The 22,293-nt window shown below is 39.3% G+C and overlaps 1 protein-coding gene across 6 annotated transcripts in view; it reads right to left on the bottom strand.

The window, feature by feature from the left end:
• Positions 1-22,293, bottom strand: part of ANO5 (anoctamin 5) — a 94,352-nt gene that overhangs the window by 11,363 nt on the left and 60,696 nt on the right. For all 6 annotated transcript variants that reach the window (XM_029061212.2, XM_029061213.2, XM_029061215.2 and 3 more), the window contains 8 exons: positions 19,706-19,819; positions 17,452-17,567; positions 14,378-14,512; positions 12,429-12,534; positions 12,275-12,335; positions 8,771-8,922; positions 3,595-3,669; positions 1,689-1,911 (listed from right to left, as the gene is read on the bottom strand). In XM_029061212.2, coding sequence (XP_028917045.1) covers positions 1,689-1,911; positions 3,595-3,669; positions 8,771-8,922; positions 12,275-12,335; positions 12,429-12,534; positions 14,378-14,512; positions 17,452-17,567; positions 19,706-19,819 — 982 coding nt within the window. The remainder of the gene's footprint in view (positions 1-1,688; positions 1,912-3,594; positions 3,670-8,770; positions 8,923-12,274; positions 12,336-12,428; positions 12,535-14,377; positions 14,513-17,451; positions 17,568-19,705; positions 19,820-22,293) is intronic.

Raw genomic sequence — 22,293 nt, 5'->3', positions numbered from 1 at the left:
ACTATGATTGTATGTTTCTAAGTGCGTGCAAATAGAATCAAATGAATACTGTTTATGATATGGGATAACCTCTTTAGACTGAAGAGGTTTCATACTGAGTCCTTAGTTGTTTGGATTGGAATAGTATATAAACATTTTCCTGAAGGGAGGTGAAGAAATGAGATCATTTTGGAGATCAGGTCATTCAGAAAGTCCACACTTAGGAGTTTGTATATAGCATTTCATTATTGCTAGAGATTTTGTTTCACTTTAATAAGGGATGGGACAACACTTTTAGTCATTCAGCTTTCTTGAGAAGGGAACCTTGAATTATCATTCATATGATGATTTGAAAAATCAAATGCCAATCATTATAAAGTCATTGCAGATAAAGGCTCCATGACTAGGTTCTCCAAGTAGAGACTGGTGACAGGATAATGGTTTCAAGAACCCCAATAGGGCTGTCGGGAGAATCTACTCAGCAGTGATTTAAGGACCTGTGGTTTTCAACTTGACTGGTGTGAATTATTCAAGTTCTGGGACCAGTGACTGAGTGGTCTGTTCCCTGCAACTGTAAGATGTTTAGTCTCTTGATCACTTTGCCCTTCGCGCCTTATTTGGTTCCATAATCATTTCACGAACTCCTTAGGTCTTTCTAGAACAATGGCCTGAAGTTATTTGATTTTGGTTTCCCTAGACATCTCCTGAGGATAACTCTTTCCAAAGAGCTGTTTGAGCTTAACTACTATCTGGATTGGGGCAAATGTAGCCTGAATTTCTTGCAGCCAAATGCTTGAATTTTCTCACCCTTTTAAAGGGATAGCTGGCAAAAGAAATGACTGAAAGTAAGGATGCAGGGAGTTGGGAGACACCAGGGCAAATTGTATGCACAGAAAAAGCAGCATGGCTCAGTGGAAAGAGCAAGGGCTTGGGAGTCAGAGGTCATAGGTTCTAATCGCGGCTCTGCCACTTGTCAGCTGTATGACTTTGGGCAAGTCACTTAACTTCTCTGTGCCTCAATTACCTCATCTGTAAAATGGGAATTATGACTGTGAGCCCCTTGTGGGACAACCTGATTACCTTGTATCCCCCCAAGCACTTAGAAGAGTGCTTGGCGCATAGTAAGCGCTTAACAAATACCATCATTATTTATTAATAGATTTTTTTTGACCTGGCTGTTGTTTATAAAACTGTGGATAGGGATAGATGCAACATGTAGGTCGAAATATTTCACCTTCTAAATTTGATTTAAAATTGGGACCAACTGACTTCTTTAAGGGTTCCTAACTATGCACAGAGTTTAGATTTATGGATTGCAAAAGTAAATGAATGTCAAGTGGAAAATGCATCCAAGCAATAGAAATAAATTGAATACACAATATAGTATATTACTTGCTTCAAAATTCTTTTCTTAGAACCCTAGTCTCTAATGTGGTTGGTTCTATCATCCCCTATTTCTCATGGTGAAATTAAAGCATTAACAAGGTCAATTTTAACCTCTGAAAATGGTTAAGATTTTGAATGGTTAAGAATCTCAAAGATGCTTGGAGAAAACTGATATCCAATATGTTCTGCTTGGATTAGTCTCTACTTCTCTGGGAACATATTTTAATATAATTTGGTTAAAAATAGATAATTTTTACCCACCAGGGTTATATGTTAGCCGGATAACCCCTCCATTGTAGGCCCAGATTATAGATTCCACTTACCCATATCTGTAATCCAGATTGCTATTCTCTCATACAAAAAGTTCAGGATCATGATGATGACAAAGTTCAAACACGATGCAGTGACTGATGTTGCCAGCTGGGGAGTCAACAACCCTTGGATGGGTTTGAGAGTTTGTGCATTTTCCATGAAGCGAGCAAATGCAGCATAAACTGCAAGACGGTATACAATCACAGCTATCATGCTTGCTATAATCAGAGAGATCTAATAGGGGAGAATATTGAAAGTTCATCATTTTATACTCTTCACTATAAGGAACATACAATATGGTCGGACAAGATTCCCTGCACCCATGTATGTCTCCCTCCATTTCATTCTTTATTCTTTAGTTCTGATATGCAAAGTGCACCAAACCAGATTCTATATGAGCCACAGGCAAAAAAAATATATAAATTCAATATAAGGCTCACAGATCATGGAGCATCCCAATAAACTATTTCCCACCTAATTATTTACTCCAAAGTCAGTTTCCTACATCAGTGTGAGAATAGTTCTCCTTTATAGGAGTGTAGTTTGTGAAATTTAAACTTTATTTGACCCCAAATAATTTCAGAACCTGGAGATCACCCCATGTAAAAATGTGATACATAATCTCTAGTAAGGGGGACCCAGGTATGTGAGAGGTATTACAATTATTTTAGTTTTAGAAAAACTTTGGCTTCCATCACGTAAGCTAAAATACAATCATTTAGGGGTTCATTCATTCAATTGTATTTATTGAGCGCTTACTATGTGTAGAGTACTGTACTAAGCATTTGGAATGTACAATTCGGCAACAAATAGAGACAATCTATTGTCATAGATTCATTGCAAATAATTTAAATCTTGCTCCTATTTTTCCAAAAAGCAAAAATTCCGGCCCAAGAATATGATAATTTTTAAGAGGAAATGGGAGCTATTCTTCTCAATATTTTACACAATTTATCTTGTATTGATTGTTACTGAAGTTTTTTTGATGATAACTTCAGGTTACAAAAGAAAAACCAGAAATGCAGAGGCTAAGTGAGCTGATGACTTCTTTGAACATGATAAGTTAGATAGTCATACTCTGCAATGCTGGGAAGCCAGGTAGGAGACAATGAAAAATGGTTTATTAGTTTAAAGGCACATATAAAATTGTCTGAAAGATGAATCAACTATACTGAAGCAGCCTGGATGCTGTTTGTTCTTAAACTCTTGCACATCCATCAGGAGTTTCTGATCAATCAATATCCATCTGCTGTTTCCCACGAATATGCGAATAGAAATAGGGACATAGAATCCTTTGGAGGACAGTCACAAGGTGGCTGGGGGAAAACTGAGATAGAACAAATTGTCTTAGCAGGAAGAGGCTGGCAGAGACAAGGTATCTCTCACCAGCTTCTCTCATCAGACCCCTCCCCAGCTCCCTTGACTTTGTTCCTCTATACACTCAAAGTCTGCTTTGTTTCTAACGAACTGCAGTGGATTTTTCCCCTTCAAATCAGTTTTTGAATTTAGCCTCCCAGTTAATATCAGTTTCCTTTACTTTGGATATCCCAGGGTGAAAATTCTGAAAATTGTTTCTAGAATTTTCTTGTAATTCTGTTCTTCACTAAAATAGAATGTCTCCTGTCTGTACATCTAGACAGAAGCAGCTTGAATTAGTTTCAAATTTTCCCATTATCACACTAGGAAAATAACTTGTTTGGTTTCAAAATGAGCATTGTTCGAAGAGTAGTCCACCACTATTCTTATTTGATTTCTTTTAATAGAAAGTGCACTTTGCATGTCAGGTTGAAAGCAGAAAACATGCAGTAACATTCTGGGCCCAATACTTCACAGAGAACATACCAGGTAAAGTGAGCCTGAAAATAAATACAATATGATGCATGTTAAAGGGATGAGTAGGTTTGAAAAGTTGCTCACCCAGAACAATACTGTAGCTCCCGAGAAGCAGAACCGCAGAGCCTGACTAGTTAGAGGCAAATAAGGCTCCATCTCCTGTAATAGTCAAGCAAGCACACAAAGTTCACAATCCACAATCATATTTTACACCAAGCAGCAGTCAAAGCCACCAAGAGCTGTGGGAAAGCAACCATCCCAATGAGAGACCATTACTGTTCATGGAAAGTCAATGCTGGGAGCAACATCAGGTGAAGTCAATGTCTGTTGGGCTATAAATAGTACATCAAGAGTATAGGGTCAAATTATCATACCATCGTAGGGCTACGGAGATGGATTTCTCCAATGAGCAGTATAGCCCTTCAGGGTTTTTTCACTGAAGGGCTTTGGTCAAAAACGCCAGCTGGACACATACCCGGCTGATTGTACTTGGTTTGGGATGTTAAGCTGGGGGAGTGGGTGTCTGATTAAAGTCACAAAAATGGGTCTCTTCCTGTTGCTCTCCCTCAAGCCAGCACTGCTCTGCATGACTCTGAATGCAGGTACATTCTTTAAATTGACGCATAAATACTTTATTCCTCACTTCAGCCACCAAGCCTAGCTCTTTTCATATTCTACTCCTGGAAAGAGTTAATTTGATTAGTTGTCATTCCTAGCTGCAAATAAAGGCAGCTAGCTCTTACCCAAAAGACTATTGCCATCCAGCAGAGGAATAGCTTGCCATAGAAATCTAAAGTCCATTTTTTTCCAACCAGTTCTATTTCCTAAAATATCAGATAAAATGGTTAATAATGAATAGAAATGAAATAGAAGATAGAGTTAGGCCTTATAAAAGCTGAGGCCCCTTAACCAATGAACTGGACCGTGTGTTTGTTTTCTAATAAAGGAACCCATTCTCTTCCTGAAATGACTGCTACTTGTGTTACAACTGATCTCTGGGTAGTGTTATTCTCTGCTTTGAAAGAAGTTGGTCCCAGCTGTCCCTAACCTATATTTTGGCTGCAATCCTATACTTCTTATTCTTGCAAGAAAATGAAAAAGATCTTCTTAGCCTTCACCACTCTAACATGCTCAGAAATGAGTTTCCAAATAGATAAGGATCCTTTGGGGTCTACTGATGCTAAGATCTCAGAGATAAAAACAGAAGTGTTGTGATCACAGAATAAGAATGACTGGGTTTGGGGTCTTCTCTCAATGTAGGACACTAGATACAGAAACAACTCCAGCCCATGTTCTGCTTGTGGTGGGGCATACCTCTCTCCTCTTAACCACTGGTGCTTCAGCAACTATCATCTGAATGGCAAGGGGCCAGAGAAGAAGCACCCTAGTATTTTCATGGACAAAATGAGCAAGGAGGCAAGACATTCTCTCAAGGACACCTATATGGATACAGTCTCACCATAAGCAGCATAATTTTCAAAATAAAATACAACTCTACAATTAATTCTTAAACTACAGCATTATCCATTTTGACCAGCTGAAAATATACTTTATCACATTTAATCCACTACAAAAGATAACCATGGTTAATGGAGGCTAGCTTTTAAAATCACATAATGGTAAGCAAAAATTATCCCATCCTTTCACTGGAGTTTACAAATCTACTTGAATTCATAGTATGGGGGACAATGAAAGTTGCATGTTTTGCTAAGGGACTATTTCTCAGCATTTATAATGCTTAGAGTCCATGACCCAGCTTAATGTATGTGCATGTTTGCCTGCCTACAAATGCATATGCATCCTTGGAGAAATTGTGCTTTAGTTAATCATCTCATAATAATTATGGTATTTGTTAAGCGCTTACTATGTGCCAAGCACTGTACTAATCTCATCTTCTAATTGCTGTGGTGCACCCTCTACAAAAAGAGTAAACAATGTAAAGATTACATCTGTTGGGTGGGCAATTACTGTATTTTTACGTTATTTGTTAAACACTTACTATTTGTCAAGTACTGTTCTAAGTAGTGGGATACATAGAGGTTGGACAGATTCCCTGCCCCACATGGGGTTCACAGTCTAAATTGGAGGAAAGAGAATTTTAATCCCAATTTTACAGATGATATAACCGAGACACAGAGAAGTTAAATGACTTGTCCATGGTCACATAGCAAGCAATTGGCAGAGCCGGTATTAGAACCCAGGTACTCTGACTCCTAGGCCTTGTGTTCTTTCCACCCTGCCATGCTGCTTCTCCTACTGACTGAACAGCATTGCTATTTAGAATGTAAAGAAAAAAATGATGGAAAATTAGCCTTACACCAGGAACAAAATCAACTTCAATACACTGTAAATTTGCTGAACTGTAATCTTTAGCTGTTCATTTTTTATATAATCACATGAACATAACGATAGATACACATTTGGAGCCCTACATGGATTTTCCAAAGAAAGGGAATTAAAGTTTGTGGGGTTAAGCTGTATATTTTTCTAAGCCACTGATGTTCCAAAAGCTTTTGGAAAGAAAGCTTCTGGAAAGCCTCAAAAAACCCAAACACTTAATTTCATAGAGGAAGGGATTTCCAGAACAAAGAGCTGCACAGGGAACTTTGATCTCTGTTTTAAATGTCAATATAAGCAGATAGGGTTCAGCAGAGAGGTGACAGACTTTGGGATCTGAGAATCTTTGACTCTCCTGCTTTAGAAAAATGGATTGTCTTGTAGACAATATCACAAGCAGTATTAAACAATTTACTATAGTATTCTATTAAATGCATTCATTTCTAATCACTTAGATTCGTTTAATGGAAAATAATTAGAACCCATCCTTTCCCTTGGGCTCGGCTCCCAGTAGATGTCACTTTCTATCCAAATCTTTCTGGCTTTGTACTCAGACCTATCTTCTCTTGAGAGAAAATGAATGAACTTTCTCATGCACTTTGGGTTTGGAATTGAAGTGGAAGGCCATGAAACATAGGGGAGAAAGAGATGATGAACAGGAAGATGAAGGGTCAGAACAATGAATTATGGAGAATTTATTTATGGGCTCTTGTGATTTATGGAGTGAGTAACAGGTGGAGTTCAATGCTGTGCATGAAATGTCTAATTTTATTGAATATTCTCACTGTAACTAGTAGCATGAGGTTCCTGGTTGACAGATGTTAAAACAGTCCATTTTTAGGGCTGGTTAGGCAATGCTGTGAAAGAAATGGCATCATCCTTTCTAGAAGCATGGCGTAGCGATTAAAGCAAGGGTCTGGGAGTCAGAAGGTCATGGGTTCTAATCCCAGTTCTTCCACTTGTCTGCCGTGTGGCCTTGGGCAAGTCACTTCACTTCTCTGTGCCTCACCTATCTCATCTATTAAATGGGGATTAAGACTGTGAGCCCTATGTGGGACAAGGACTGTGTCCAACCCGATTTGCTTGAATCCATCCCAGTGCTTAATACTGTGCCTGGCATATAGTAAGTGCTTAACAAATACCATAATTATTATTATTATTAGAGAGTCTATGATCAAAAAGATGAACCAAGCAAGGGATACATTTATATCAGAGAAAAAAAAACACCCTGAATTTTTCCTTCAATTAAATTTAAGGTTGTAGAGATGAAGGGACTTCACCTTGCATGTGATATTTTGCTGACTCAATTCAAAGTGAGATATGCAAATGCCCAAAACTCCTGGGACATGTCCACATTTCTCTGAAAATTATGAGAGAGAGAGAGAGAGAGAAGCAGAATATTCTTGGAGATGGAAATAGGCCAAGGCAAAACTGTATTATGTAAAGCACTGGTTTTCACTCCTATGACCAGAGAAGTAAATTACAGAGAGACTACCCTAAAGAATAATACATTCCCTTTATTGCTTTTTGTCTCTGCATGTAGCATGTAAGCATTAATTATAATAATAATAATTACTTATGGTATTTGTTAAGTGCTTAACTATGTGCCAGGCACTGTACTAAGCATATTATACCTGATGCTATGATGGTGTGAAGGATAAAAGTGCCTGTTAGTTATATAATTATTACTCCTATGTAATGCACAAGCCAGGAAAATCTCAGAACTTTTATTAGATACAATTCAGTGTTGGATAATACTGTGTGCCTGATTTTATGGTGCTGGGTAGTTATCTAAAAGTCAAATGTACTTTCTTAGGTGGAACTCAGCCAGGTCTATATCAAGTTAATAAGGCCTAATAGGATACTTCAGAATACAGACCATTTACAAAGTGAGTTAAAACAAAGGGCAAACAGGATTGTAATATGAAATGAGGTGCAACGGTCATTGGCTTACCAGGGTCAACAAGTTCCTTCAGGACCCCCAAAGTAAGCTAATGACCTAAAATCTTTTTATTTTTCAAGACTTGTTTTCTAGACTGTAAATCTGGGTTTTTTGTTTGTTTGTTTGTTTTTAATGACATTTTAGTGCTTACTATGTTCCAGGCACTGTACTAAATGCTGAGGTAGATACAAGCTAGTAAGATTGGGTACAGTCCATGCCCCGCATGGGGCTCACAGTCTCAATCCCATCTTTTTTTTTTTTTTACAGATGAGGTAACTGAGGCCCAGAGAAGTAAAGTGATTTACCAAGGTTACAGAGCAGACAAGTGGTGGAGCCAGAACTAGAATCCAGGTCCATCTTTCTCCCAGGCCTGTGCTCTATCCACTAGGCCATGATGCTTCTCACTGTGGGCAGGGAATGTGTTTGGCAACTCTGTTATATTGTACTCTCCTAAATGCTTCTAATACAGTGCTCTGCACTCAATAAATACCATGATTTGATTTATATCCTCTAATCCTCTACCACACCCACTTTCAGTTAAACCCTGGGATAAAATTCTATGCACTGAAGGCTAATAACCCACTATGGGAGTAGGAGTGAGTTAGGACTGTTTAAAGTTACTTTTCAACTAAATCTAAAAAATGAGAGAAATGTTGGTATCTTCTTCAAATTTTAGATTATTGTATTACTAAAGTCTCACTGTTTCTTCCATCAGTTAGGATTTTGTATTTTTTCAAGTGCTACATGGTGTGGGAATTAAAAAAACAACAACTCCATGGCATAATGCCAAAGAAACTGTATTAAATAACAAGAAAAATAGTAATAATCATGGTGTTTGTTATGCACTTACTATATGCTGTGCACCGGGGTAAATAAAAGATACAAGAACCTTTGAATTACTACATTATAGAACATCTGGTTGGTGATCTTTTGTTTTGTACTTAATGGGCATTTTACATTCTTCACAGGATTGTTTGCTACCTGAGTCACTGGGTTCTTTTTCTTTTGGCTACACTTTGCTTCATACTCTGGTCTCAACTGGAGCTGTTGCTGTTCCTCTTCAAAATCGACCAAATCCCATTCATATTCCAGCCTGGCTTGTCGTCGCTTCCAAAACTCCAGGAAGAGCGTGACTGCAAGGGGATAAATGTAAGTAGGAAAAAAAAATGGTGTGAGAGGACACATTAGAATATAATTCCCTCTTCAACTTGCTACTATTTTAATGATTATTTATTGCTCTGGTGAAGTAGCAATTTCTTCTCTAAATATATCATGCACTTGTTATAAACATAAACTTAAAAGCAGGAAGAGATCAAGATTTTAAGTATATTGCCATTGGCGTACTGAGTAGGATACCAGAGTTTTACTCTTGAGGCTAATAGAAAAAAAACCAAGATCCCAGATTAATCTCTTTGAACATAGGTAGAGAAATATTTTTGCTGTAGCACAATTTTCGCTAAGGTTGGGTCTACACAGGCAAATTGAAATGGAGGGGTGAGAATTGCTCAGTATTTGGATGCTGGATTGATTTGTACTATGCAATTCTGACATGATATATTTTTCCTTGGTAATTTGATCGCAGTGTTAATGGAATTAAGGCAATATTTTGGGTAACTAGCTGTTTGTTTGGATACACTGTGTCACAGGGTGATAAGAAGTGGCTTGAGTGCCAAGTGCACGGCAGCAAAAGAGATTCTTTAAATCAAAACTGGAGATAAGGCTAATATGAATGGGTGGCCTGGGAGTCAGGAGGACCTGGGTTCTAATCCCACCTTTGCCAAATGTCTGCTGTGTGAACTTAACCTCTCTGTGCCTCAGTTACGTCATCTGTCACATGGGGATCAAGATTGTGAGCCCCATGTATGACAGGTATTGTGTCCAAACCAATTTGCTTGTATCCACCCCAGTGGTTAATACAGTGCTTAGCACACAGCAAGTACTTAACAAATGCCACTATTAATATTATTATTGACTAGTGTCAAAATTGTATAGTACTTTATGGAAAAAGAAATTTTACGAAACTGAAACCATTGGCTAATGATGGTTTACACTTTTATTCCAGGAAAATTGTGGCCAAAAATGGATAAATGGGTAAAAGATAAAATGGGCTTTGAAACCCTCTGAAATAAAGGAATTTCTGAAGGGTATATTTTGAAGATTGAATCCTAGCATGATACAGTGGAGCAGGCAACAAAACCCAGCTCTTAGCGCAGGGGTTTATGTTAGAACAATCAGAGACCCATCGGGCACTTGGAGGTTGGTGATAGTCACCTTGGACAAGAACCCAGAGCTAATAATAATATTTAAATGCTTACTATAAGTAAAGCTTGTATTTAGTGCTGGAATAGATAGAAGGAAATCCAGATGGATATAGTATCTGTCCTAAATGGGGATTACAGTATAAATAGGAGGTAGAACAGTTGTTGAATCCTCATTCTTCAGATGAGGAAACTGAGGTACAGGGAATTTAATGACTTGCCCAAGGATACATAGGTGGTAAGTGGCAGAGTGGTGGTTAAAAATAATTTTCTCTGACTCCCAAGCTGGTGCTTAGTTCACTACGCCACACTGCTTCCATATTATAGGCACCCTCTCCACCTGCAGTCTAGCTGGGTCATATCCTCACTGATGGAAAGCAGAGGACGTACCCTGACCTTAGGGTCCAGACTTGTTAATACTGCCCTTTTTGGGTATGACCTTTTTTTTGGGGGGTAGTATTTGTTTAGTGCTTATTATGTGAAAGGCACCATTCTAAGCACTAGTGGTTTGTGGGCTATACTTTAGTTAGTTGATTTAGGTTGGTCACCTGAAAAATGTTACCATATTCTCATACTGAACAGAATTTACGCAGCTATGAAGTGACTTAAAACCCCAAAATAAATCCTCCAAATGTTACACTAAATTCTATGAAAGAACCACCTGATGGCAGCATTAACCAAAGTACAGGTAATCCTCCCACAACCTAGTAGCTATGTTCTTGAAAACCGATATTTCAGCTAAATTTCCTATGACATGAATCATTCCAAATGGTGTAATGTTGAAATTCTCAGTCAAATCCATAGTGGGTCAAATTCAAGACAGTTTATAAGTTTCAAAAAGCTTTTTCACCTTCCATAAACCTCTTGAATAATTATAAAGCTAAGCTTTATAAGACAAAAAAGCTTGAAATAACTACTGTACTTCATGTATTTCTCTAACATTTCTCCGATACTCATCAGTGGTCCTTAATACCTTTTAGAGAACTAATGTATGCTACTTAAAATCAATCTCTAGTAAATAATGAATTTTAAATGATCACAATGTCTTCTCTTTACAATGCTAATGAAAAATTGAAAAGTGGGTCTTGCTGGAAGTAGCATTTCTGGCTAAAACTTTATTCTCTGGAAGTTATGGCAACAATATTCCCCAATTCTTCCATCATTATCTATCTAATTTACAAGGTGAAAACGTGTTAGAGGAAAAATGACTTGTACCCCACGTGTTTGAGTAAATGCCAGGGGCTGAGAAGATCAGTGAGTGTATGAGAGGATCAACCAGTTAATCAGCGGTATTTATTGAGTGCTTACTGTGTGCAGACCTCTGAAATAAGCTCTTGTGAGTGGAAAGTACAATTCAACAGAGTTGGTAAGACATCCCTAAGGTAAAAAGGAGACAGATTCAAAGCAATGGTTCAGAACTGTACTGTATATTTATTCATTTATCCAATTTAATGATAGGAGGCCAGGGAAAATGGTGAGAACTCCAGGCTCCTTTCTTCATGTTTTAGACATTTCTGCCTATTTCATCCTGGTCAGGACCCATCCTTTTTTCTTTGTGAGTCAATTACTTGTAACATTTTTCACCTTTCCTCATTTGAAAAGAGGGGAAAATAAAGGTTTGCTACAGTTGAAGAGTTGAAGCCACCTCTAAGCTGTGGGACTTGTTTGCTCTTGATACTTTATCAAAGCTAAGAAATAATAATAATTGATAATTGTCGTATTTAAGTGCTTACTATGTGCCAGGCACTGAGGTAGATACAAGATAATAGGGTTGGACGTGGTCCTTATCCCACATAGGGCTCACAGTTGTAATTCTCATTTTACAGATGAGGGAACTGTGACACATAGTGACTTTTTCAAGGATACATAGCAGAGAAGTGGCAGAGTTGGGGTTAGAACCCAGCTTCCTCTGACTGCTCTATCTGCTCGGCCAAGCTGCCTCTCAGTCCATTTTCTCTAGTAGTCAAATATTTATCGATTAGACAGTCTAGGATTGCCAGAGCAAAGGTCTGGATCATATTTATCTGAGAAAAATTGGGAAATTAGTGAATTTAGGGTTTATTATGTTCTGATTGATCAGTAAAAGTACTATTGTTTAAAGGTGCTGGCAAATAATGGTATGTAACTGAATTTTTCCGAGCAAAGCAGTGATATGTACATATGAGTAAAAAGCAGAAATTTGTGATTTCATTTAAGAAAACAGCTATCTATCCTTCAGAATACTTACCCCAAATTCCCATGAATATTGCAAAAAACAGCGTTGCCACATTATCAAATAAATAGGAATACTGCAAAGGGAACACAAAGAACATTGAGCCAAAAGTCAGCAATGAAGTTAAAGAAACTCCAAATTTTCCAACCCCGAAGGAAAAATTACAGACCTCAGAGGATGCACATGTGCTATTTAGTCTCCAGGGTTCACATTTTTCATCACACAGAGGGCACATGATGATCTTCCCTCCAATGCTACTGTCACAGATTTCTTTGCTGTGGGAAAAATACTTTCCATTTTTATAGGTCTCTATGCCATGTATTTTGTGAATTCTAAACTATGTCTAGCAAAATGCTCATTTGCACAGTTTCCTTACTCACATAAGTAGAAAGTGCTGATATGAAGTAATCTGTCTAAAAGTACAAGAAGCAATTGCAGAATATCCATTAAAGCCTACATTTTCTTAACTGAGAATTTCTTCAAACAAGGCATCCTCAAGATGGAGATCAGTGATGGGATACCATTGTTTCTGCATTTCAAAGTATATGCATGCTTTGCTGTAGTGCCAGTGTTAATTTATCCTAAGATTAAGACTTTTTCTAGAGTCTTTAGCCAATGATATGATCAAACATTCTGCTTTATAGCAGCTCAGTTCAACTACAATATTTCCTAGACAGTCCTTTGCGAATGCTATCATGATCAAAGTTTTGTTCTACAATAGCTAAATTGAATTCCACACTTAGGCAGTTGATACATTAACCACACAGCTAGAGAAGGAGAAAAAGGTTCCGAAGTTTCTAGGGTAGGGAATTAACTACTCATTCCTTAACATCCTCCCAAAAGAGGAAGCTCATTGTATACCAAGTCCCACTGGTTAACTTAGCTGGGACACAGCCAACTAAAGGGGGGGATTTGGGACAGAAGGAAGCTAGCTAGGAGGCTCCATGATGAGCCACTGTCTCCATTTCAGGGACCAGAGTGACAAGACCTAGGAGTAAAGGCTCCATCATAGGTTCTGCTGGAAGCAGACTTGTGAAGTTGGAGCTCACCAAAAAGACTGTGGTCAGCAGGGTGAACAGCCCCAGAAGACCTGTAGATGTGGTAGGTACAGAAGTGCTACTGAAATATAGTGATTTGTGTGGGGAGACTACCTCTGGATTGTATCATTAATATGTTTAGAATAAGGGTAGGTAGTTATTCCCAAATTTTGGTTTAAGATCTGTGGCACCATTTAGTTATATTTTAAAGATCTGTTAAATTTTTAAATAAGAAAAATTCCTGGTATCTGCTAACAGCCAGTGGTTCTTGTGATCCTTTTCTCTGTGTGTGGAACTCAAGAACTTTGGTGGGCTCACAATCAAAGAAGTTCAAGGTATTTTGTATTCCTTTAAATTTCAGCAAACAATCCTGAGAAAACAGGACCGGCTAGCTGAAACTTTAGCTTTGGAGAGAGAATAGGCCTGGGAGTCAGGGGACCTGGCTTCTAATCCCAGCTCTGTTACTTGTCTGCTGTGTGACCTTGGGCAAGTCACTTACTTCTCTATGTCTCACTTACCTGATCTGTAAAATGGGGATTCAGATTGTGAGCCCCATGTGGGACAATCTGATTACCCTGTATTTACCCAAGCGGTTAGAACAGTCCTGGGCACATAGTAAGCACTTTAACAAATATCTTAACCACTTAATTAATTATAACCTTGGGCAAATCATTTAATTTTTCTGTGCCTCAATTTCTTCATCTGTAAAATAGGGATTGAGAGTGTGAGTCCCATGTGGGAAAGGGACTCTGTCCAACCCGATTTGCTTGTATCTATCCCAGAGCTTAGTACAGTACATGGCACATAGTAAGTGCTAAAATACCACAATTATTATTATTATTATTGTTCCCATACCATCTAAGGGTGGAAACTCTCAGAATCAAGCAGGTCAGACAGGAATAAATCACATAATCTCATAGTGCATCAGCATGGGCTCTTAATTTTCCTGCCATGGTCATAAAAACCAGGAGTTACTGAAACCATGGTGTAATATCCTTAGTGTCTGATTTTCAAAAGTGACAAAAGTATCCAAGGCCACAAAAAGGCAAGGGAGACTCCAAAGTGGTCACATACTACTTACCTGCTCATATTTTCGTCCATTGTAAATAAGCCGTAGAAAAAGCATATTGCTCCAACCACTGCTGCAAAGAACAGCATCTCTGTGTAGAATCCCAGCCAGGCGAAATAAATGCCAATTTTCTCCCCATAGTATCGCCTATGCAAACAGAATAAAAAAGTAGAAATACAATCAGGGAAGAAAATTGCATTTACCTTACTTCCCATCAGATGTGGCTTTATTGGGTGTAACATGAGTTCACTTTTCTGGCATTATCTCAAAAGGCTCTTGGATATCAGATAGCCTTTTTCAAACAAATTTTCCCAAGTGTAAGGGTAAGAGAATCTCACAGAAACAATTTGGTACACCAACCTCTTCCACAGTAGGAGTGCAGAAAGGGCAAACTCACCAAAGTCACCACACAAGGACATCAATGATTATAGTGGAGCCCATGAAGTCAAAGCAGGAAAAAGTTATTTGAGAATATGTGAAATCACCTCTGGAATCCCAAAGATTCATTAGTTTAAACACTGTATCTAGTAGGCTTATATTTTCTCTTGCAACAATTCTCCCTAAAGGTAGTTTCACAGATTCTTCCAAGCCATGAAACAGCCACTCAGTGCAAAACACACAATCCTAAATTATTTTTTACTGGTACATCACACTAGAGATTCAAATTCAACACTTGCTTTAAGAATTCTTGTTTTCAAGCTCCTGTCATGCTCTTCTCTATACATTTTCCAAACCAAGCACCATTTCTAAAAAGGACAATATTGAGAGCTCTTGTACTTTGGAACAGAATGACACCCTAATGCAACCTGTTATCCTGGCTCTGCAATCAGCCTGGTGAGTGACCTTGGGCAAGTCACATAACTTCTCTATCTCAGTTTCCTCATTTGTAAAATGGGGATTAAATAATTGTTCTCCCTTCCCCTTACTGTGGACTGCATCCGATCTGATAATTCTGAATCTACCTTCGTGCTTGGCACAGAGATAATGATTAACAAATACCTCAATTATTACTGTCATGTTACATTACACCTTTAAGACCCATAGGCCTCCATTCCTTGGAGACCATGCCCCTGTGGACAGGGCAGTGTGGGGAACACCACTATTAAGTTTGCACTCACAGATTTTTGTTCTAGCAGGTACCGCTCCCCTGCTGGATCTGGAAAGAAATAGAGGTAAAGCCAACATAGCAGCTCTACTCCTTGCTGTCTCCTGGCAAGTCCTGGCCCCCAGCCCAGGGAACTGTGGGAGTGGGCTATCAACTTTTCATTTCCATGGAAATGAGCTGCCTCATGGTGTAGTGGGTAGAGAACAGGCCTGGGAGTCAGAAGGACCTGGGTTCTAATCCCGGCTCTACTTGTCTGCTGTGTGACCCTGGGCAAATCACTTCTCTGTGCCTTAGTTACCTCATCTGTAAAATGGGGATTTAGACTATTAGTCACAGAGGGGCTGTTTCCAACCCGGCTTGCTTATATCCAACCCTAGCGCTTAGTTCAGTCCCTGGAACATAGTAAGCACTTAACAAATAGCTTAATTTATTATTATTAGGCCTGCTGCCAGCTGCCCACAGGAGGAGCACCGAGAGTAGGCCAGCTCAGCCAGAATTACTGTGGGTGCGTGGTACACCAGGGAAGGACAGGGCTCCAGACAAACCTGGATGAACTAAGAGGCGATGGTGACAGGATGTTGGATACATTAATATAAATAAATTACAAATAGGTAGACAAGTGCTGTGGGGCTGGAAGGGGGGGATAAATGAAGACAGCAAGTTTCAGAGATGCATAAGGGAGTGGGAGAAGAGGAAATGAGGGCTTTTTCAGGGAAGGCCTCTTGGAGATGTGCCTTCAGTAAATTAATCATGCCATAGTATCTGTCAAACATTTACAATGTATGAAACACTGTACTAATAATAATAATGTTGGTATTTGTTAAGCGCTTACTATGTGCCGAGCACTGTTCTAAGCGCTGGGGTAGACATAGGGGAATCAGGTTGTCCCACGTGGGGCTCACAGTCTTGATCCCCATTTTACATATGAGGGAACTGAGGCACAGAGAAGTTAAGTGACTTGCCCACAGTCACACAGCCAAGTGGCAGAGCTGGGATTCGAACTCAAGAGCCCTGACTCCAAAGCCCATGCTCTTTCCACTGAGCCACGCTGCTTCTGGGTTAGATATGAGTCAAAGAGGTCTCTTTGCCCAACCCCAGGGCCCTGTGGGGATGGATGGACTCTGTGCCTATCTTGCCCACCACCAGGGCAACTGGATGTCAGCAGGGCAGGAGCCTTGCGTAAGACCCCACAGCTGGAGCATTGGCTGAAAGCTGCACAGCTATAACATGATGTGTCACATTGTCCATCATGGCTCCAGAGGGCTTAGGGTCTTCTCTCCATAGAAATCTGAAGCCAGTGTGCATGAAATGGCTGCTTTTTATATAGGTAAGCTGAAACAGCTTCTGAGAGCTGACATACAGTTCCTTTTTCCTGATCCAGCTCAGCTCAACATCAGCCCTGGGCAAAAGTCCCTTTCCCCTTCCCCGAATCCCCACCTATAATGTTTCTCACACTCAGTGATCTGCCCCAAAATTTGGGCCCAGCTCAAATGAACAGTGGGCAGCCCTTTTTAAGACCAATGTGAAGCCCTATATCTTTACCTTCCCAATCAGAATATATATAATATATATGTATATGCATATATCTTTGAAAAAAGTAACAAATACGTTTACAGGCACCTCATTGCCAAATAGGAGCTCTGATTATATTCAGTTGTATTTGTTGAGCCCTTACTTTGTGCAAAGCACTGTATTAAGTGCTTGGAAAGCATATGCCAAGGATTGGCAAAATGTAGCACTCATTTTATTTTCTTCCCACATTAAGGCACTGGCCTTTAGAAAAACAAACACCCAACCAAGGCCAGAGGATATTGAATTCAAAAGCAGTTCCAGGAACTCATGAACAATGAACTGTAAAATGTCAGAAATAACATCATTAGTTGTAAGGGGAACATGGTTAGGAATACACAGTGTTATGTGAAATATGACACGGATGTTTATTAATGTTATTTCACTCAGACTGTTATTGAAAGTAACTTACCTAATAAGATCTAAAGGTTGCTCTTTGTAAAACCGTAAAAACCGAGCCCATTCTGTGTACAACGTATATCTTTCATTGCCACAATTTTGATCCTTTGCTTTCTTCCAATACTGGCACTGTGGGAATTAACATGGCAAAGGACAGAATGGATTAGCTGAATTGAAGATGATGTTGCAGTAATAGCTTACAGTATACTATGGCAGAGGTGTTTTCTCTCCAGTTTCACAAGCTAATTTTATCTTCTCCTTACTGCTTTGTTAATATCACATTGATATAAAATGGCTCTGGCAAGAAGAAAGTCTGCAGTGCTCTCTAATGAGATTGTTTATCCTTCCCTCACATACCAAGATATCACTGTTTTCTAGTTTAATTTTAGGCCTTTGGCTTGAGACACCATACTTACCTGGCTCTGAGAAATGTTGTAGGGCCTTCATTACTCTCATTGTGATCTAAGCAGCCAATTAAGAATGCAGCAGTTTGGGAACCACTATGCTGCAATGCAACTGGCTTCTAGCTAATCTGGATTCCAAGCCCTTTCTTGCTTTTTGTGGCTCTAGTACTGCTCACTGCAGGGTGCTGAAGATGGAGGGGAAAAAAATAGCCAATTTGGGTAACGAGTGAAAAGTGACTTCTAAAAGAACATGACAAATTAGCTGACATTTCTTCAATATTCTCCATATATCTTAGAAGTTGAGCTATAATATAGGGAACACCAGCAAAAGATAATATATATTATGGTGGTGAAGTAGATGTAATTCCAATCCTTCTTACTGTAGGTCAGCCCAGGAGCATCTTCCACTGTATTATACGGAGTTGCCAGTGGCTTTGTGTTTTATAGCTAAAGGTGATTTTCCTGTGACACTTATTTTCCATTAACCTGAATGCTCTGAATCCAAGAGACTAATAAACAATCAGATCCTGAAGAATTGGACCGATCCTCTAGTTTGTAAGGTTGTTGTGGGCAGGGAACAGTTCTACCAACTCTGTTGCACTGTACTCTCCCAAAAGCTTAGTACAGTGCTCTGCACACAGTAAGCACTCAATGGCATTTATGATGATCATTTTAGATCTTTTCTACTCAGTGGATGGCTCCTCTGATCATTTAAATATACACCTTCCCTAACCACATCAATCAATCGATGGCATTTACTGAGCAACTGCTGTGGGCACAGCACTATACTAAGCACTTCAACTGAGCAGCATCACTCTAGAAAACATAAAATATACAAAATATTCCAAAAGTACCTTAAATGTGACCATGAGCTTTTTTCGGATGCTCCAATCTAGCCCCCAATTTCAGAAAATCTTTCAGAAAAATGTGGAAGGCTTCAAAATTCCCTGATTTCTCTTTACTTTTAGTTTCAACTTGCTGGTGTGGAAAAAGACCATATTTGTCCTTATGGGCCAAGTATCAACTAAAATAGAATTAAAACAGCACTAACCACACCGGAGGGGTCTATGCAGTCACAAAATCTTCCTCTTAGTAGGTGACTGAAGACAACTTATTCAATATAATTTGTTTCTCCTAAAGTAATGAAGTAATTTATTGCAAAGGGAAAGCATCATCGTAGCCTTTTGAAGAATACGGAAAGAATTTAAAGTAGGCATGCTGACTAAACAGACTCTAAGAAGTTCATTCTAATAGAGAAGTATTTGTGTTCAGGAATGCTGTTCCCATAAATTGTGGTAATGGGAATGCATCCATATTAAAAACAACTGGAAAAAATGTTCCACTGAGTATCTCATGATCCTGGCAAATCATTTCTTTACGTTAATTTCCAGGACCACACTATGGAAATATCTGTTTCACAGTTTCATCTACCTATCTCTAACTTTTCCTAATCAGATCAATATTGACTTAGCCATATTGGGGAAAAACATTTCCTTGTTTTGGTAACAGGTGAGGGCAATAGGAAAATAACTAGTTGAATATTTATGCTAACCTTCAAGACTGAAACCTGCAATGTTTCATCATCAAAGGTTTCAAGTCCTCTAGACTATAAGCTCATTATGGGCAGAGAACATGTTTACCAACTCTATTATATTGTACTCTTCCAACTGCTCAGTACAGTGCTCTGCATACAGTAAGTGCTCAATAAATACAATTGAATGAATGAAGACTATTGATTATTCATAAAAAATGTCAAATTTGGGGTTCCCCTTCTCCTTCCAATTTTATGTTACTCTGAATCTTGATTTGAATTGTCTTGAGAACATTCTGCTGGGAATGGCTTCAGGCCAAATGTGTACTTACATCATGGAGTGGATAAGCAGCAGTGTAGGTACCATTGGACAACAGTCTTTTAATCCCAAACTTCTTCTTTCCTTCTTCTGTACCATAAGGGCACCGTGATAGAATATAGTAAACCTAAGAGATAGAAATCAGTTGATTATTTTTATACTCTCCCTGAAAATTCCCCTTACTCCATTTATTCATGACTCAGTCCTCACATTAACACGGTGCTATTAGTATGATATTTATTTCACAAATAATGAAATGACTTAATTTCAGGTCACTGAGTCACAGCTCCTGTAAATGGCTGGCCATTTACTCTGTTGACCCATGCCACCTCTTTATTTACTGTTTCAAAATAGGCTCCCAACTGTTTTCTGTAAAAATTTCCTAGGGGCATTTTCTACATTGCTCACCCTCAGTCAGTCTAGGCTGGTGGTACAGTGGTATGCAACTCTGCAATGCACGAAGGATCTTTGTACACTGGGTTTTTCCAGGATCAGATGGGTGTTGTAGATTGTGAAGCTTTCTGTCTCGCCAAGAATGGTGGGGCAGTTTTCTCCAGAGACAGTAATGGGGCTGTGATTTCATTAGGTGTCACTTCAACAGTTCCTGGGAGATTTCCAGGGGAATGGAAAGTGAGTCAGTGGTTGGCACTTTGCCCCTCTGACTCACTGTAATCTGATCATTTTGCAAGGAGGTACAGGAATTGTTGCTGGGTGAGATTTAAAATACCTTTTTGGTGAAATTGAAGTTTTCACACTAGTGGCATGTTTCCATCCCATACAGATGGTTTCCTTTAGAAAAGCAGCATGGCCTTGTGGAAAAACCATGAGTCTAGGAGTCAGAAGAATCTGGTTCTAATCCCATCTCTGTCACTTGTCTGCTGTGTGTCCTTAGGCAAGTCACTTCACTTCTCTATGCCTCAGTTACCTCATGCCTCAGTTACCTCACCTGTAAAATGGGGATTTAGACTGTGAGCCCCATCTGGGACAGGGGCTGGGTCCAACTTAATTTGCTTGGTATCTACTCCAGCACTTAGTACAGGGTCTGGTGCAAAGAAAGCACTTAACAAATGCCACGATTATTATTATTATTATCATTATTACTATTTTCTCCTTTTTTCAAGGTCTATGAGGCAGAGGCCCTGTTACACATGGAATGTATCCCCTTTGTGACAGTTTTGCTGGACAGTTTGGAAAGGGTGTGTAAATCAAAGAAACTCTGGTAGTAATAATAATAATGGTATTTGTTAAGAGCTTACTATGTGCTTTGCTGTTTTAAGCTCTGGGGGTGGATACAAGGTTATCAGGTTGTCCCAAGTGGGGATCACAGTCTTAATCCCATTTTACAGATGAGGGAACTGAGGCACAGAGAAGTTAAGTGACTTGCCCAAAGTTACACAGCTGACAAGTGGTGGATCCAGGATTAGAACTCACTGTGTATAGAGCATGGGTTTGGGATTCGGAAGGACCTGGCTGTACCACGTGTCTGCTGTGTGACCTTGGGCAAGTCATTTAACTTCTCTGCGCTTCAGTTACCTCATCTGTAAAATGGGGATGAGTGCAAGCCCCATGTGGGACATGAACTCTATTCAACCCAATTAACTTTTATCTACCCCAGCATTTAGAACAGTGCTAGGAACATAGTAAGCCCTTAACAAGTACCATAATTATCATTATTATCATTACTGCATGACTTTTTTGTTTCATTTCAGTAGGAAAGAAGAGATAAAAACCTGAAGGATTTTTTTTAAGGTATTTGTTAAGTGCTTACTATGTGCTGAGCACTGTTCTAAGCACTGGGATAGATACAGGGTAATCAGATTGTCACATGGAGGGATCACTTTTTTTATCCCCATTTTTACAGATGAGGTAACTGAGGCACAGAGAAGTTAAGTGACTTGTCCAAGGTCACACAGCAGACAAGTGGCGGAGCCGGGATTAGAACCCACGACCTCTGACTCCCAAGGTAGAAGTGAGATGACGGGGGGCTTACCCAAATGGGTTGGCACACTCTAGTTCCAGAAGATCTAGAGTACCCCAGAGTAGCAGCAGCAATTAGGTTAGACACCTGGACTCTAGACCACAGCAAGGAAGAAGATCATGGGTGAAAACACTTGAAATAGACCTCATCACTTCAGTGGATGAACTTGATGTCCAGGTGGCTCCAGAAATATTTCCACATCCCCATTTAGCCCCACTAAATTAAAAGGAAACTTAACTACAGGTTTATTTCCAGAAGATTTAAGCCAAAAATACAGTTTTCAAAAGAAGTATTTCCCCATGAAGGTAGAATTGTGATCTTGGAATAACTCTACCTGGGAGAGATAGAGCTATCATCTAAATGGTCTACAGCAGAGGTAGGACCTGCTGGGGTTTCAGTCTGTCTGATTTTGAGGTGATACGTAAAAAGTTAGTATACAACAACCAACAGCCAGCAAATACTCTATCTTTCACAAATAAGTGGTTTTTCAGTGTTTTGGAATGTAAGGGTGAACATCAACTAGTCCCTGAGGGAGGTTCCCCATTTCCAGCCCTCCAAGATAACAGCAGATTGTGTGTACAGTATTAGGGAAACCTCATAGAAATTTATGAGGTCATTAGGGA

Source organism: Ornithorhynchus anatinus, chromosome 3 (genome assembly GCF_004115215.2).
Source record: "Ornithorhynchus anatinus isolate Pmale09 chromosome 3, mOrnAna1.pri.v4, whole genome shotgun sequence".
In the NCBI taxonomy this organism is placed as follows: Eukaryota; Metazoa; Chordata; class Mammalia; order Monotremata; family Ornithorhynchidae; genus Ornithorhynchus; species Ornithorhynchus anatinus.
This window is presented reverse-complemented; position numbering and strand designations above follow the sequence as displayed.